The sequence below is a fragment of the Hippoglossus hippoglossus genome, chromosome 3 (assembly GCF_009819705.1).
Source record: "Hippoglossus hippoglossus isolate fHipHip1 chromosome 3, fHipHip1.pri, whole genome shotgun sequence".
NCBI classification, from domain to species: domain Eukaryota; kingdom Metazoa; phylum Chordata; class Actinopteri; order Pleuronectiformes; family Pleuronectidae; genus Hippoglossus; species Hippoglossus hippoglossus.
The window spans coordinates 30,341,977-30,359,375 of NC_047153.1; the positions used below are offsets into that span (position 1 = coordinate 30,341,977).

General features: G+C 40.8%; 1 protein-coding gene across 8 annotated transcripts in view; it reads left to right on the forward strand.

Moving 5' to 3' along the window:
• The first annotated feature begins 617 nt into the window (after nucleotides 1–617).
• Nucleotides 618–17,399, forward strand: part of il16 (interleukin 16) — a 36,592-nt gene continuing 19,810 nt past the window's right edge. For 6 of the 8 annotated variants that reach the window (XM_034581637.1, XM_034581638.1, XM_034581639.1 and 3 more), the window contains exons 1-6: nucleotides 618–830; nucleotides 7,676–7,919; nucleotides 8,250–8,529; nucleotides 11,860–11,999; nucleotides 15,112–15,229; nucleotides 17,176–17,313. In XM_034581637.1, coding sequence (XP_034437528.1) covers nucleotides 818–830; nucleotides 7,676–7,919; nucleotides 8,250–8,529; nucleotides 11,860–11,999; nucleotides 15,112–15,229; nucleotides 17,176–17,313 — 933 coding nt within the window. In that variant the 5' untranslated portion in view covers nucleotides 618–817. The remainder of the gene's footprint in view (nucleotides 831–7,675; nucleotides 7,920–8,249; nucleotides 8,530–11,859; nucleotides 12,000–15,111; nucleotides 15,230–17,175; nucleotides 17,314–17,399) is intronic. The other 2 variants (XM_034581642.1, XM_034581645.1) reach the window with 1 other exon arrangement.

The window sequence follows — 17,399 nt, forward strand, 5'->3', positions numbered from 1 at the left end:
GCTCATCCAGGGGGTGCATGCCCAAAAATTTGATGAACAAAGTAGTTGGACTGCTGCTGAAAATAGCCAACATTTAACTTTCCTCCATATCCTAAAGCACATACCAGACCCTCATTAAGGCTTCACCTCCCAACACAGCCTGTTTGAATGAAGTGACTTCACTCTGAGTGGTTCTCTCCATCCACTGGCTCCACCAACATCAACCTAACATCCGTATATTTACTGTCCAGTGCAAACAACACTGACCAAACTAAAAACTAGATCCATACTAATACATATAGACTCAACTGAGGGGTGTGTGTCGATGTGTAAACTGGAGTGAACCACAGAGAATCTATTCATGCAGCACACACACACGCACACACACACACACACACACACACACACACACACACACACACACACACACACACACACACACACACACACACACACACACACACACACACACAACCAAAAGACTACAACCAGTATGTGATGCAAAGTAGGTGTGAGGTCAGGCCCAGCAAACTGTGGTGTATTTTCCTCTCTGGAGCTGACTCACAGGAAAGGGGCAGTGATTTTGGGGAGCTGTGCCTCACTGAGACACAGTGTTGTGTTCTCCACAAACGAGGGGGAGGAAAAGGAGGAGGGAGACGAAGGAGGAGAAGAGGTACAGGCACGTTAACCCAGATGAATCGCAGGGAGGAATCTTTGCTCTGAGCTTTTAACCCGATGCTCAGCCTGGACCTCTGCCTGTTTGTCTGGAGTGAATTCATCCTTTGGACCTGCTGTTTGTATCTTAGGTAGAAGCTGTGGATGCTGGCTGCGAGGCAACATGATTGACTACGGTAAGTAGAAATCCCACTACTAATGTGGAGGGCAGGTTTATTAGTGCAACTCCTTAATTATCGAAACCATACGTCTCTCAGACTGGAATCCAACTTCATGTAGCCTATTAAGATGAAATGACAGGAAAGAAATAGAAAAAGTTGTTTCTGATGACATGAGTATTGTGTAACTACCAAAATTAGTTGCAGACCCAGGAAATTAAATTATGCACTTGTCCTGAGGACTAGATGTTTGAAATAATCAGTTTGTGTGTGTGTGTGTGTGCTTGTGTGTTTTTGTTTATGTGTGTGGATTCATGAATTCACGCAAACATTACATAACATTGCATATGTCCATTCTAAGGCGACCTTTATGGCCCAGATTGCCCACAGAGGCCAGTAAGAGACGGACACAGATTCCTCGCTACTCCTCCCACAGCCAATCAAAATCCCACGAGTCCAGACTTAGATACGACCACATGGTCATACACAGCCTGCCGTTGTCATTCCACAGAGTGACAACAGCAGCCAGACCCATGGAACCTCCCTTGAGTGGCCCCTGTCGGGCAAACCAACTCTGACTCTGGGATTGTCCACACTGTAAAAGTGGTGATGTGCACATTTGCAGCGTGACTGAGGCGTGCTCTTGGCTGTCATCTAGGTCCTGCTCCACCTCTCAGTCTGGAAAAAAATCCCCAGAGAAAACTGCAAACAGCACACACGTTGTTCGGCTGTGCAGCAACTCCACCCTCTGCTTTCTCTCAATCAGGTTCTGTTAGGCTGGTATTCCTGCCTTACTAATGCTACAGGCAAAAAGTATGTTTTCTCTCAGTGCACACACACACACACACACACACACACACACACACACACACACACACACACACACACACACACACACACACTATGCAAACATGTGTGTACACACTGTTTATCAAGCCTCTACCCTAAACACGCAACGTGACCCACGCTATGCTCTCTTCTCCTCCCCCAGTTTTTCTTCTACGTCCATGTCCTAATAGTGAACAGTGTTACTGCTGTGTGCCATTACATCAATAAAGTGCTGTGTGTCAGGGGAAAGTTGGACTCACCATGTACCAAAGCTGACATCACAGGAGGCAGTCAGCATCTTCAGGACTCTGAAACAAGTGCTTTTTATGAAGCTTGAAATATACACAATAACCACACACACACACACATATATATGGCCTACATGGAGGGGCTCTAAATGCTCAGAGCAGTGAGTCTCAGTGAAACAGAAGCTGTCCTCTCTGGGCCTGGATGGCACCTGATAGCATGAAGATAGGACCTGGAAACTTGGTAAAAGCCATGTACTGTATAGAGATGGATGACATGACCTCGATCACCCCCTTGGCTGGTTGCAGTATAGGTCAAAAACAAGTTAACAAGATATGATTTGGCTTAAATTATTGATTTGATGCTTAAAAAAAAAAGGTAAAGTATGATTGACATTTGAGACTGGCCCGTGATTGGTCGAGCACATGTATGGGCGGGACCTTGATACCACTCCATGACGACGACGAATGTACAAGATGGTGGAACCCATATCTGTAATATTTTTTCATTTGTATACATCAGAGGGAGGTAGCAACATGTAAAAATCTGTTGAGTTCAACTTAAAGTTAACACCAAATGTATCCCTAAGGAGCCTAGTCAGTGAAGTAGCTGTTCCCTTGATATCGATATTAATTTCAATCTGATGTCTGTCCATTAAAGAAGGAGATGAGTCAAGACGTTTAAGTTTAATGAGGGCTAACATAGTCTGCATGGCTCTGTCTAAGGTAAAAACAACATCTATCTTAACTGTGTCCATTTAATCTGGACACAGATAAAAACAATGACTTGCTCCAACTATTTCCAAGTGAAGAGCAGCCAGGCACTACATAGGGAGGTCGCCAAAAGCCTTCAACAATTATTGTGTATGGAGACCAATGTGCCGAAACCTGGGTTCACTGACTGACTCAGGTATAACCAGACGTGCAGCGGTGAACTGGGTGGAAACTGAAAGTCTCAGTAACTACGCCTGAAATCACAAGTGTTCATTTTTGAATTTCTGTGCATGTATGGATTAAACAAACAAGATGCACTCAGCAGTGCTCAATGCACAGTGAGCTTCTGAAGTATTGCTTTGTGTAATGTTAACTTGAAACCAAGTCATGCTAGCTACTCCCTCTGCTTCCAGTCTGCTTTTATGCTGAGGTGCTGAGTTTTCCTGATCTCATCATATCTCATGTTGTGTGAAAGATGCCCTTCAGGCCTCCCTGTCCTCTGTGGTGTCTAACCATTTTAGGCCTGTGGAAAATAGTATTAAGCAGAGGCGGAGAAGTAAGTGTCATTGTGTTTTTTTTCTTTTTCTGTGCAGTCTCCTGAGCAGGTTACTGTTGTCGGCATTCCAGCAGTTTATAATGGAGAACTGCTGAATAGTGCATAAGATGAATGGTCATAAAAAAGAAATGAACATTGATACATCTTGCAACTTCTTTTGCATTGGTTTAGTTGATGTGATGTATTTACAAGTGATACTTGGTTATAAGTATGTGCATAAATATAGTGAAGTCAAAGTACAACACTACCCATCATTCACTCTTCTGACAGTTTCTTTATTAGTGATGCATTTACAGAGATACAATTCAAAGGCCTTTCAACTTGGACGGTTTGTGTTGCATCACATTGCTGCTGGAAATAAAATCTACCTAAGCGACATGTTTATAGCTATAGGACAGATGCACTGCAGCTTCTGCTCAGAAGGGATGTTTCCAATGTGGCTTCGTTTGTTCAGCAGACGTAAATTAAACAATTCAAAAATAAACCACTCGTGTTTTTTGCCTATGCTGTTTAAGGCCAGACTAATTACAACCTACCACATCCATGGTCTATTTCTACTTGACTGAGTCTGATGTTACATTCTCACCATGATGAAACTATTCACAAAGTCAGCCTAACCTTTGAATGTGTGCTCAGTAGTTGACTAATGTATGTGAACTTGCCATGTCTCTATGGCACAACTTCTCCGTGATCTTTAACAAATAGCACTACACCCCTGGCTGGTTGGCTGCTTGGTGGCTGCTTGCAGATGTATTAAAGAGCAGCTCCAGAGCTTTTTCTCAATCAGATCAGTGAGAGGAGAACATTGCTGTAGTGCTACAGGTCCGACCTGATGTCATGTAAATGCACATATTCACATCTTCCAATATGTTTGAATGGTTGGTGTAGAGAAAGAAGCTGAGACTGAGTTCCATAAGTACTTCTGTAAAGGTTTTCCATCAGCTGGCAGACATCCAGCTGGAGAGCATATCAGTGTATGAGAGGGAGAGATGCAGTCTATGGGGCTTACAGGCCTCCAGCATAGAGATCATGTCTCTGTTTCCTGTCTATCTGGCCAACACAACAGCACACTAATGCCTCATAATTGCTAACACACTTCCAGGATCAGAGCCACTGATTCACCGGGAAGACAAATCTTTCTTCCATACTGTTTGCTGGAACCTGAGGGTTATTACTGATTGATTGATTTATTTGTTTATTCAGATGTCTATTTTAATTTCATTCAGCCATGCATTCCCTGCATGTGCTGCGCTGCTAACTTTTGCTGGTGCAGATGGTAAAAATCTCCTGTGGTCCAAAAGGCATTTTTCCAATCAACCTTATAATGGAGATGCCCTTAAAACTGTTGAGAGGACATATCCAACTTCAATTGAAATTGGTTCTTTCTGTAAGTAACTTTTCATTCATTGATGTTTCCAATTTTTAGAACATCCCCACAGGCCGTGAGGGAAACACTAGTGTGCTTGTGTAGTGAGCGAAACAATCCAGAAGCAAAGCCAGAGTTTAAATTCAAGTCCAGTATCCAGTTCCCTAATACATTCATTAGTTGCTGGGTTAAAGCAACTTATTATTGTTATTTTCACTGTTGCATATTTGTATTAATGTAGCAGAAACACTGGGCTTTGATTAATGAGAAGAAAGTTTGAATATGGCAACCTAGTTTAGGCAATATTTAATTATCTTCACGAAAAATGAGGATGAAAGTACATTCAGCACTGATGTTGACATTAAATACACTCAGATTAAGTCTGAGTTTAGTTAAGCCTGAACATTCTGCTTGTTTAAAAAAAAGAGATAGTAAAGCTGAGCTGCTGGATGAAGTGTTTTTTCTCTAAGTAAATGAAACTGTCCTCAATGGTTGGATTAATGTACCAAACGAGACCTGTGGATGAGGTCCTAGGGTCAGGTAGGGTAGAGCGGGTCATCCTCTTACCAGAGGGTCGGCAGTTTGATCCCAGTCTTCCCCATTCCGCATGACAAAGTGTCCTTGGGCAAGATACTGAACCCCAATAGAAAAAAGTGCTGTTCATGATGCACTATTTGAATGTGTGGGATGGGTGAAGGGCAATAAACTGTACCGTAAAGCGCTTTGAGTGGTCATCAAGTCTAGAAAAGCAGACTACACTTACTACAAATATGCAACCAATACACTCCCTCCCATCAGCCTCTCATCAACCTGACAACTGCTAGAAGCCGACTTTTCCGTGACTCGCTTACTAACTTTTAACTATCGTCTTTGCTCCAGGCATGCACAGTGAGAGCACGGGCAGAGTGTTCACAGGCAGGCAGGTCAGTTAGTGACAGACACCAGCAAATCCTTTGGACCAAATTCAATTCAATTCAATTTTAGGGTCATAAGCGCCAAATCATAATATACATTATCTCAAGGCACTTTATATAGAAGGTCAAGTCCTTCAAAATTATAGAGAAACTCAACAGTTGTCACAATTAGCAGCACTTTGGTGACTGTGGAGAGAGAAAACTCCCTAATTAGCTGGAAGAAACCTCTGGTAGAACCAGACTGAATGTGGGCGGACATCTGCCTCGACCGGTTGGGGTGAGCAGGGGAAAATGGGGAGGAGAGGAGAGGTGGGTGGAAAAAAGAGGAGAGGGGAGAGAGAGAGCAGGAACAGCATCAGATTTCAGCTCTGACTAGTTGTTATAATGAAAACAATAAGAGTAATATTTATAGTTTCCAAAATGTTCTAACCCAAACAGGACAGGTCCTGACAAAGTATCAGGTTCTGTGTTGCTTTTGGGTAAGGTATAGAAGAACTCCACAAACATTGATTATTTGCATTCTTAAGACCTACTTTACAATAAGTATCCTGTTGTGGGGCTTGCCAGGAAGTGATTAAGAAAACTGCAGCTCAAACACACTGTGCTAATTTAAGGTAATTACAGAAAAACTTGCCTGCTAGCTAATTAAACTCAGGGATTATTAGTCCACGTTTTTGTTGAATCAAATCATTTTCTTGTGGCTTGGTTCGTGTCCACAGGAACTATTGTTCTAATTATATTTTGGAAAACACGCACATAGAGAGAGAAATGTTCCTAAAGCTTCAAAGTTACAGTTTGATGTCTTTTGGTATGTCGTTTCATTTCTTGGACATAATAACTATGAGCCAGAGTTCACAGGTTTCTCATGAAGAGAAACAAATGTAAACTGACACACCACATTTGATCAAAATCCATCAACAGACATGAGAAATATTCTGAAAGTCAAATTCCACAAGAACCAGGTAAGCGGAGTAGAATAGAAAAATTGAGGATATGATATGATCTTGGGATGTATTGTGTTTTCACTGTGTTATCCAGAGTCCCATGAGATGACTGATAACATTTTGTTATTATGGGAATTGTACTTATTCACTTTCTTTGGAGAGTTACATAAGAAGAGTGATACCACTTATGTGTAAGTTAAATATGAAGCAAGAAGCTCAGGTGCTGACAAAAAGAAATCTGCCGACCTGCACGTCTGGAGCTCACTAATTGGCACATTAAATCTTGTTTGTATTCAGCAGTTGTTTTCCTTCTCTTGCCTTCTTGGATATTGACCAGCGGGACCATGGATTACTTTTACACACTCAACTGTAAACATGGTTAAACAAAATTTAAATCATGTTGTTGGTTGTATTAGATGAAATCAAAGTCTTTGGCACCTCCTTCCTGATTGAATTTGCTCACAAGTCGTGAGTTATTCTGGTTCAACATGTCCATTTACATGAAATCGGATACAGTGACCATCTTGAAAGATAAAAAAAGCCATGCTGACTGATCCCTTCCTGTACGAGGGTTCACACTTTTTCTTGAGGCTTATTACTGTAAGCCTTATCTGCTCAGCACCGCTCAAACCTTCTGAGCCAGTCAGGTTCTGACTGCAGGTGGCTGGAGGAGAAGATAACAAGATAAGGGTGCCAGACCAAAGGCCTTATGGGTTTCAGAGCCTTTGCACATTGTTTACTAAGTGTTCATCGCAAATGTGAGAGGGCATCTACACTAGCATGTATAATGCATTTGAGGGTCATCCTATAGTGCTCTCTGGAGTGTGAAGCGTTGATGTATACAGAGCATCATTCACTCCAGCCCATTAATGGGATCTAACATCATTATCTATTCTCACATAGTGTAGGTTATGTGGATCTGAACATGAACTGACCTAAGTGAGCCTCTACCACCTCATCAGCTGCTGCTTTCACTTCACTTCAGTGATTTGCCACGCCATTTTGTGTACGTGTGTGTGTGTGTGTGTGTGTGTGTGTGTGTGTGTGTGTGTGTGTGTGTGTGTGTGTGTGTGTGTGTGTGTGTGTGGAGTGTTTGTGGGTTTCTCTCAACAGTAGTCTGATTAAGCTGCAGTCATGAGGACTGAGAAAAACTCCACTTTTGTTTTTTCAAAGAAGGAAAAGAAAAAACACTTTTATCTCCGCTGAGCTCCACAATTGCCTCAGCAGTTTTTCAGAACACTTATACACACGGATGCAGTCAGACTGGCCTAACTGAATTTTCTAATTGCCCTCCAGAGCGTCCCTCTCCATTAGGCTTCGGGCCGGCTGGGAGGAGTGTGCTGGTTCCCGATCTCCCGGCACACACACATGCACACACACTGACGGCCATGCCTCAAAGATACTCCCACCAGAGGAGGAAAGCCAGCACAGCGGCTGCGAGGAGGATGGAGAGGAGACGCAGGGAACAGGGGAAAAGCAACAACAACAACCCAACTAGCAGCCACAACCACCGCTCCAAGAAGCTGGCCATGCTCTCCAGGTACCAACACCACTCAAAAGCTTACAACTAGGGCTATACAGAGTGCAAGACACATAAAGATAGGTTACTAACCTTTTAATTATAAAGCTTTATGATATCTTTTTATAGTCTAGAATAGGCTACATGTTGATTTAAATTCGCCTCATGATGACCAGAAATAGATAGAATACTTTCATATTTCTGTTTTCTGTCCTGTTGCACAGCATGTATGTTAACATCAATATTACTTGAATGGCTGCATTAACCCACTATTTTATGGTCGTGCAGGTTTACTATTTATGTGATTTCATGCCTGGAACTAACGTTCTTTCCTTAACGGTCTTTGTCCAGGTCCCTGATCCTGTGTCACTCCAAGACTAATGATGACGGCGTGGAAGAGAGGAATGCTGGGGACATGGCAGACGGGTGCAGGACGCAGGGTTCAAGCTGGAGGACAGATGTGACAGCTGGGGTTCAAACAGGGTACAGAGATACAGAGAATGGACACTGTAGGACGACCCAGCAATCAGACCTGGAGAAAAGAGGAGAGAGCAAAGCAGAACATCAGCTCCATCATACCAACACACTCAGGGAGAATAAACGGAGCATGAGGAGATCCTTCAGCATCAAGGTATGACTGCAAGAGTTGACAATAACATATATCAAATTTAAGAAGATTGGCATATGTCAGACCAGTTCACTTAAAACCCAAGTGACATAGAAAGTCAGTTGAATCCATCCATTGATAGTTATTATTTAACCCTGCTTGTGGCATTGCTCTTAGGATAGCAAGGGCAGTGTTTTGGTCAGCCCACTACTTCAGTCCAGATTGTAATATCTCAAAAACCATTGAATGCGGTGCAGACTTAAGGTTCCTACTTAAAGAATCTTACTGAGTCCTGTGATCCTCTCACTTCTCCTCTGATCTGTCCAGGGAGGGTTGACCTCGACAAATGTTGAGGCTCTATATTATGTGATATTTCTCTGAAGTATTTTGCTGAGCCACAGATCCACAGAGTTACAAAACCTATTTTATAAAAGAACTTATATAGAAAATTGGTTCATGTTAAGATGATATCTTTACGGGATGTTTGCATAAATCTTCACAAAGGATTAAAAGTAATACTTTGGAGGATAGTTGGCTTATTACAAGTCGCAAGTTTGTTCCGCTTGCCGTCATGAGAAGTTAACATTGTTGAAATCACACAAAGCTGGAGAAGAACAACCATGACCCACTAGAGTGTATACCTCTGTCAAGGCCAAACAAAGTCCTACAAATACAATAAGAGCTAAAAGGAGGAAGTCTGATCATCAGTACCAAACTGTTCTGACTCATAGATTCCAACACCATAAATAGGTTGTTTTTTAACATCAAGATCCAAATGTTATTTGCTGAGAAATTTACGAAAATGTCTAGAAAATGCTGTATTTCTCAATGTTAAATAATGTGGTACAAATAATCCTCAATCCACCCCTTTCATCAGATCCACACCAAAATGTGATGGGTTTGTCCACAGCCTATACGCTCTATCCCTCTAATAAGTTTGGTTGAAATCAGTTCGGTCAGCCTACCTTTTATCTAGAATCCTGGTGACAGTCTCAGGTAAAAACAGGACCTCAGTCAGTAATTAACAACCTTGACCACATTTTCCCTTTTGATTTGGGAGAATTTGCAAATTTTCTAAAATTTCATGTGATGCTTCACCTTTTACTTTTCGACCATTTCTACAGTACATGGCCTTTGAATTCACACAATCTTCTTGTCCTGTGACATAAACGCTTTCAACATGGGAATCTTTACCATCACCACCATCTATCCGGCCACCATCTGTCTGGCAAGAATGCAACTTTAAGCAGGATTTATTCTCTGTGTGCACGTTGAATTGTCAGTTTTTGAAATGCCCTCTGCCCTTGGAATGTGCATTTGATTAGGGACACCTTCAGAAAACACGCCTCATGAGTAAGTTCTGACCAGACCATAAACATTCAAGTCATCTATGATGCAATTAAAACAACTAATTCAAGAGAGTCTTGGAAAAATTTGTAATTTTTCATTATTGTGTTATGTGAGTTATGTTTTACAGTAATAACAACATTTTTGGCATGTTTTAGCGCACGTGGCTCCTGCAGCCTCCCAGTAAAGGGCGTTTCAGCCCTGTCAAATTACTGCGCAAAACATGTGCTGTTCAACAGGCTGTTCTGATCTGTCAGATTAATTACTATATATATATATTATATAACTATTTCCTCAATATTACTATAAACTCATATATTCAACTATTTTCATTCTTGATAGAATAATATGTAGAAAAACGTGTTTGTTGTTTATCTCCAGCCTCCAATGGTATCAGCATGCTAACACCGTGATGTACTCTGTGGAGAGTGTTGTCTAAATGTAATGATAATCACATGCCCTGTGTTGGTGTGTTAGGTTGAGAGCTGTGACTGGCCTGAATGTCAAACACTCAGACAAAGACAGGGTTTGTTGTGCTGGGTTTCTACAGCTCGCCCTCATGGCACATTCCCCTGATGTCAACAAGGGTTTGACTGTCGGTCACTTATCGCTCACCTCATAAACAATATATACTCAGAATTTATTGTGCTAAGTCAGAGGTTACTGGGAAAAGCTCCCTGCCTTAATACTTTTAATATATTAAGCATCGACAATAGAGACTGAATCATGGTGGAGACTTTACAGTTGGACTAAAGCCCAGGCTGCTAAACACCCCTAACCGAGACTGAGCTCAACAGTAATTTAATGGAGCAGTGTTTTCCTCTGGGGCTAATTCATGCCAGGTTAGACATCAATCACCTTTAATCACCTACTAGAAAGAAACAATATCATAGTAATCTTTGACAATTCAAAAAATAAATAATGAATTAAGTTTTTGTGTATAAAGATGAATATATTCATGATGTCATAAGATAAATGATTTTAAGAACACAATATTCTCCATATTGGATTTCTATGTTTCATATGATTATATGTTCACCTTTTTGAAAATGGTTGCTCCATATTCAAGTCAACTGAACACAGGTACATTCCACCAATTTGTTCAGTAATCGGGATCATGTTTTTTACCTGTATCCTCATAAGTCATAAGTCTATGAGAGCGATATGTAAATGCAATGTAAATAAAATAACTCTTGACAAGACTGTCAAAACTACTTATAGTAGTCATAATGAAAACTGTGTAAGCTTAAAACCTGTGTATTAAAAATAATACTGGTTTATTACAGTGTTTATTCTAAACTACACATCATGAATAGAGTGGAATCTGCTCAACAATCTACAGTAGTCAGTGTCTTCTGTGAATCATAAGAACAGTTCACATGAATCGCGACTCAAACACTTAGACACTACAGTCTGACTGAATAATCTGGCATCCGAGGTTACAATGACCCTCGTGAGTTATTACAAAAGCCAGTATATATACTTTTTAGTAACAGTTGAAGACATCATTTTCATGATCATCTAATGATCTGGTCACATTCTGTCCACATAAGAAGCAATCAAATATAGAATGATTATTAAAACCGGTGACTGATTTTAATGTTACGACTGATCTTTATGTGAATGGTCAATTCTTAAAGAGTTCATTCTGACCCTTTCAATAAATGTATTTTCTAGTTTCAGTCATTTCCCATAGTTTCATGGCTTCATGGTTTGACTAAAAATGCAGCAATGAAGCAATGAGCCACAACACTAAATCTGGGTAATGGGTTTTAATACTGTGGCTGATCGTTGTACATGGTCTTGTCCCATAAAGGCAACCTCCAAACACTGTGGCTCAATTCATGCACCTATAAAACTTGCTGCTGTTTTTCTTTTTCCTGGGCTTCCAACAGATGATTTATATGCTCTTAAAGCTGGCTTTATACCTACTAGCATAGAAGTTCCCTTATACTCAATGACTGTGTGTGTATATGCATGTATATGTAAATGTACGTGTTGTTACAGGAGAGCAGTATTTGGAGGATGTGTGTAGCCACAGGGCCTGCTGAGGACGTGTGTGGACCACAAATGGCAGATAACAGTGTTCAGACACAGAACAAATACACTAATGTGGAGCCAGGGAGGACTGGAGGGAACCTACACAGGTGATAAAACCCAATACCTCAACTCTAAGTGCCTTGTTTCTTAAGAATGTCCTGGAAAAGTGGTGAAAGATACACTGGGTTACATACTAACATACATTCCACTTAATGTGAAATATTTGTATCTGGATATATTATGTGGATTAAGAGAAAATGCATATTAAATCCTTATATATATATATATATATATATATATATATATATATATATATATATTTCTGTCAGAAACCCTTGGTTTAAAGTATTGTCTCTTTGACAACTCCTTCCAAGTCCAGAACTGATTACTTTCTCTACCTGAAATGCCAGCCTGCATGAAGGCCTATTTGATTTAGTGATGTAACACCTACACAAATAATGTGACTTTGCTTCGGGGCAATGATTCAGCCAAGTCATTTTCTTTTGCTGTACAACTGTATTTTATTAATCTCGATAATCAGATTTTTAAGCATGGGACAAGATCTTGTGGTTTCCCTTTCTAGTTTGACCAATCACATTTGACACTCTTAGTCCGTTTGAAGAGCAAAAGAGGTAGAACACATTCACTGAAATTCATCAGCTATCTGCCTTTTTATTTTATTTGCATTTATATGCAGATAGCTGTTAACACAGAGTAGTAAAAATGTCTTCTGCACCTAAAACACTGCAAAAGGTAGTACTGTTTGTGATAAAAGAAACTAATGGGACTATTAACAGTGTATGGTGAATCTTGGCACAGATTTCCGCTGTCTGCCCTGGAAGCCCCAAAATATAGACCATTGTACTCAGTGGCTAATTCATCCTCAGAGGATAACCAATGGGCTACGAGATTGGTGTTTTCTTACCAGAGTTTGTACTCGTACCCCCTGTATCCATGCAGTCTTCTTCAAATAATAATGGCTTTGTTTTAACACATTAAGGCTATGGCTTCTAAAGGCTGTCTGAAAACAGTCTTACAGTAAGAGAATTAGTTAGCAATGCTACTAAAAAGTCTACCGATGCCTTTAACTCTCTTTTGTTCGCTTCGCCTTGAGCATCATTGAAGAACATTGAATGTGTCCCACAGGATCTCTTCCTCTCACCTGAGACAGGCTGTGTTTGAGGATAATAGCTGAACCTTCCTAATTTGTGTTTTCACTGCAGGTATCAATCAAGTGCTTATGAACATATGTCAATGTTCAGATATCATATCCAGGTGTAGATTGCAGGTTAATACCAGGTGGAACTCTCCCACTCCTCATACATAGGAACAAGATTCCTACAATGAAAGAGACAAAACATGACTGCAAACAACACAACCATATCACTTGTGTCTCTAAAGTCGTATGATTTATTTTTCCAAAAGAAATATAACATTCACTTCAATCCGAGGCTCTGGCCCATTGGTCATTGACTGTGTAACTACTAGGCAAAGGCTGTGTACTACCAGGCTCTGTCTATGCCTGGTAGAATATACATATATATATGTATGAACTTGCCATGGCCAGGTATAAAGTCCCCAGCCGACCAGCTTTGCCTACCCTACCTACACAGATTGAAGCAAGTCCTGTAAAGTCAGCTGAGTTCAATTGGGTGTATGGCGTTTGGTGGCAATATCTTCATTTCATATTAATCCTGATGTGAGGAAAGATGCTGCTCCAGCTGTTGACTGCTGCAGCTTCTCCCATTTCTAATGTTTGGCCAAAGAACATTTGAAGGAGAAATGTTATAATCTGAATCAACTGTGTTTGTTCTGGATCAGCATCACCATTCACAAAAAATATGAGCACAAGCAGTAATGTGCATGAAATGCTCTTTCAATGAATGATATTATTCAGCAAACTGTGACAGTACATCTTCCTGCACTTCTGTGAATGCAACTACACACACACACACACGCACGCACACACACACGCACACACACACACACACACACACACACACACACACACACACACACACACACACACACACACACACAAATATATATATATATATATATATATATATATATATATTTATGTATATTGTGTATGTGACTATATCTCTGGTTTGCTATGAGAGCAGCCTTGTGTTTCTGGGCCAGAAAGGCAAAAATAGAAAATCAAAGACTGTGACAAGCAGGGCCAACAAAGTCCAGATGCGTTCAGGGCTTTTCATTTCTTATACAGCATTTGTACCATATATATACAACTCTACATTAAGTTCATTAAGTTCATTATGTTACTTTATTACATTATGTTCCTCATCATAAAGTGAGGTCTCTATTGTGATGGAAGCTTTCTGGAAGCTGGTGAAAGGAGAACTTATTTAGAAGATTTTAATGTAGACTTGATGCATCAATAAGACCAGAAGGTACAACAATAAAGAAATGCTAACAGAGTAACATGAGCAATTGTCACCCCCAAGTCTGAAGATGTCTCCCACAGCATCCCCATATATCTTCCTCTACTTCCGTCACCCATTCCAAAAGCACATCCATGAATGGCTAGAATTGCTGTCAGTCTATATGTCACATGTAGATGCTCTCATCCTATTGGATAGTCTGGAAAGTCTAAATATGCATTCCTAAATCACATTGTGTCCTTACGTCTTGCCACTGCTGAAATACGCAGAAGCGATGAAGTTGATGCCTCTCTTTCTGGAGCATCTGAGGTAGACACTACAAGGTGCTGTTGGTTGGTCCTTTATCTATAACCTGACCTTGGGTACTGATGGAGAGAAGAGAGTATGTGTGGAATTAGACAGAAACCTTTCTCTCAATGGTGTACAGATATAATGTGTAATATACATTATATGCATTATATATAGTGGCATTGACAGTAATGTGTGAGGATGGTCAAAAATTCCCCAACATCTATGACCTAATTCATTAGTCTATTGGCACTTTAACACAGGTTCCCTGTTCTTAGTTAATGACCCAGTGGTTAGAGAATGAAGACTTGCAGAATACAACATAAATAAGCTTTATAATGACTAATAAAGAGCCAACAAGCTCCTCATATGTATGTTAAAAAGCAGCTAGTTAATGGTGAAAGTGTGCCTCAATATTACGTGTTACTCCTGCTGTTTACCTGAATGTGACATGTTGCAAGGTTTTGTGGTGGAGACTTTTGGAGCTTCTCGGTTTTTCAGCTGTCTCTGTGTGTTGTCTCTCCAGAGGCTGCAGCTTCCCGAGCCCAGACAAGCTGGCACCCTTTAACGGACACTTTCTAAGTGGCAGTGCTTGGATGGAAGGGGAGGCAGTGAGGAGTGTTCACATTAAACCCTACAGTGAGGTAATGGGAGTTCACACATGAAATGGACTCAACAGTAAACACAGCACACTTAGCATGTTGTTGTTTATGTGTTGGCTAAGATGAATACTTTTTACAATGACAGTTCATCGGTGAATACAATCATCTCTGCACATACAGCTTCGACCTGCCGGTGAACGTTGGTGCACAGCTTGAGCATGAAGTATGAAGTATGAAGTAATCAAGGCATGAGTAATAATCAGTATCAAGCGTTATCGTGTGTGTGTGATCCACCCAATGATCACATACATAACCTGCGTGAGACAGGGAATCAACTCACTGTCAGTATGTTGAAGGTGACAGTGGAGTGAAGGTGTCTGCTACTATGTCGGCATGCTCTCATCCTGCAGTCAGATTCCCAGTCTTAACATTCACACATCCACGTCTTTCTATAGTTGTGAGGACTTGTATCCTAGCCCCTTACCATAACCTTAACCATCACAACTAAATGCCAAACCCTAATATAAACCTAATTCTGACCTGAACCCTAAAACCAAGTCTTAACCCTCAAACAGCCCATTGAATTTGTGAGGACCAGCCAAAATGTCCTCCAAACGTCAAAATGTCCTCACAATGATGGTATTAAACCAAAAGTGGCCCTCATAACTATAGATATACATGCGTACGCACACACACACACACACACACACACACACACACACACACACACACACACACACACACACACACACACACACAAGGCTATATATGCAGGTTTTTCAGAAGTGGAAACACATTCAAAGAATTTTTATTCAGTCAACAAAAAAAGACTAAAGTGAGAGGACAATTCAGTAAGGTTTATATAATTGTTCTACATTGTGGAATTTCAGGAAGTCTAGAAAAGACTTGGGGCATTAAAGGCATCTGACACATTCAGGAACAAAGAACCAGTCATGGGAAGTAAGGAACATGTTATGTCATTTTACAGGTCCAGTAAAATCCCCAAATTTGTCAAAATACTATTTTCAGAATAGATATCCTTAGTTAGCTTTTAAGGAGATGAACCGCTTCAGTGAGAATGAGCAGCACATGCTGTTTATGTGTTGTGTGGATATGTCATCAGAGGTGTTAGTGCTGAACCCAGCATGATGTGTTTTCTTTGCTCCTCAGCAGCCACAGGGGCTCTATATGAGTTTTTTTTTAGGTTTCAGTATTTCTGTTGCTGCTGGGCAGTGTAGAACCTTAGCATCCTGCCAGGTCTTTTGGGGTCACTTTTAAGAGGCTGTGGAAACCTGAACAGCAGAATGAAGGAGGAATGGAGAAAAAGATCAGTAGGAAAGAATGTCGAACATGTGACGACTGGGGCTCAGCTGATTCTGTTTTCAACACCGTCTGTCTGGCTCCCTCCCCAGTGACGAAATGCCAGCTTCCACATGGTTCTAGTGAACAGTTCACAATAAGACAAGCACACATAGTCAGGTAAGAGGTTGGGGGTGAAATCAGCAGACAGGAAGTGGTGAGTGCCAGACAGACAGGGTCACCATAAAAGGCTAGAGCTACAGTTGTGATGGTGGCTCAGGAAGGAGACTGGGTAGTCCACTAGTTAAAAGGTGGACGGTTCGATCCCAGTCGATCCTAGAAAAGCACATACATACATACATATATATATATATATATACAGACAGTATTTAGTATTCAGTATTCAGTATAATAGGCTGGTTCATAATATATACATACAATAATAATCAGATGGGTGTGGGGGAATTAGAATGATTGGTAAGGCTGGAAACAATGGGAGGGCAGGTGAGAGTGGCCAGGTCTGTAATAACCAGACACTCAGGCCAAGTCTACATTAATACATCTTTTTAAAATGCATCACTTCAGCTATGGAGAGAGATTTCCAGCCACTAAAACTGAGACTGAGGAAGCTTGTGTTGCTCATGTTTAGGCCACAGTTGAAATGTATCTGTGGTGTGTTCTTACTTTAGGACGTTTCCACACATGAAGACCCTGTCCATTCACTGACTAAGAGCCCACAGCACCCGGCTCTCATTTCCCCATCAGACCCAATATCATTGCCTGGGTACACAGATGAAGAACGTGTAGCCAACAACAACCACCTCAAGGTAAACCATCTTTCAAACTCTAGTGTGACCCACCTCTATATTTACAATTATGGCTTTGTTTGCATTTTTTTCTTTACTCATGCTGC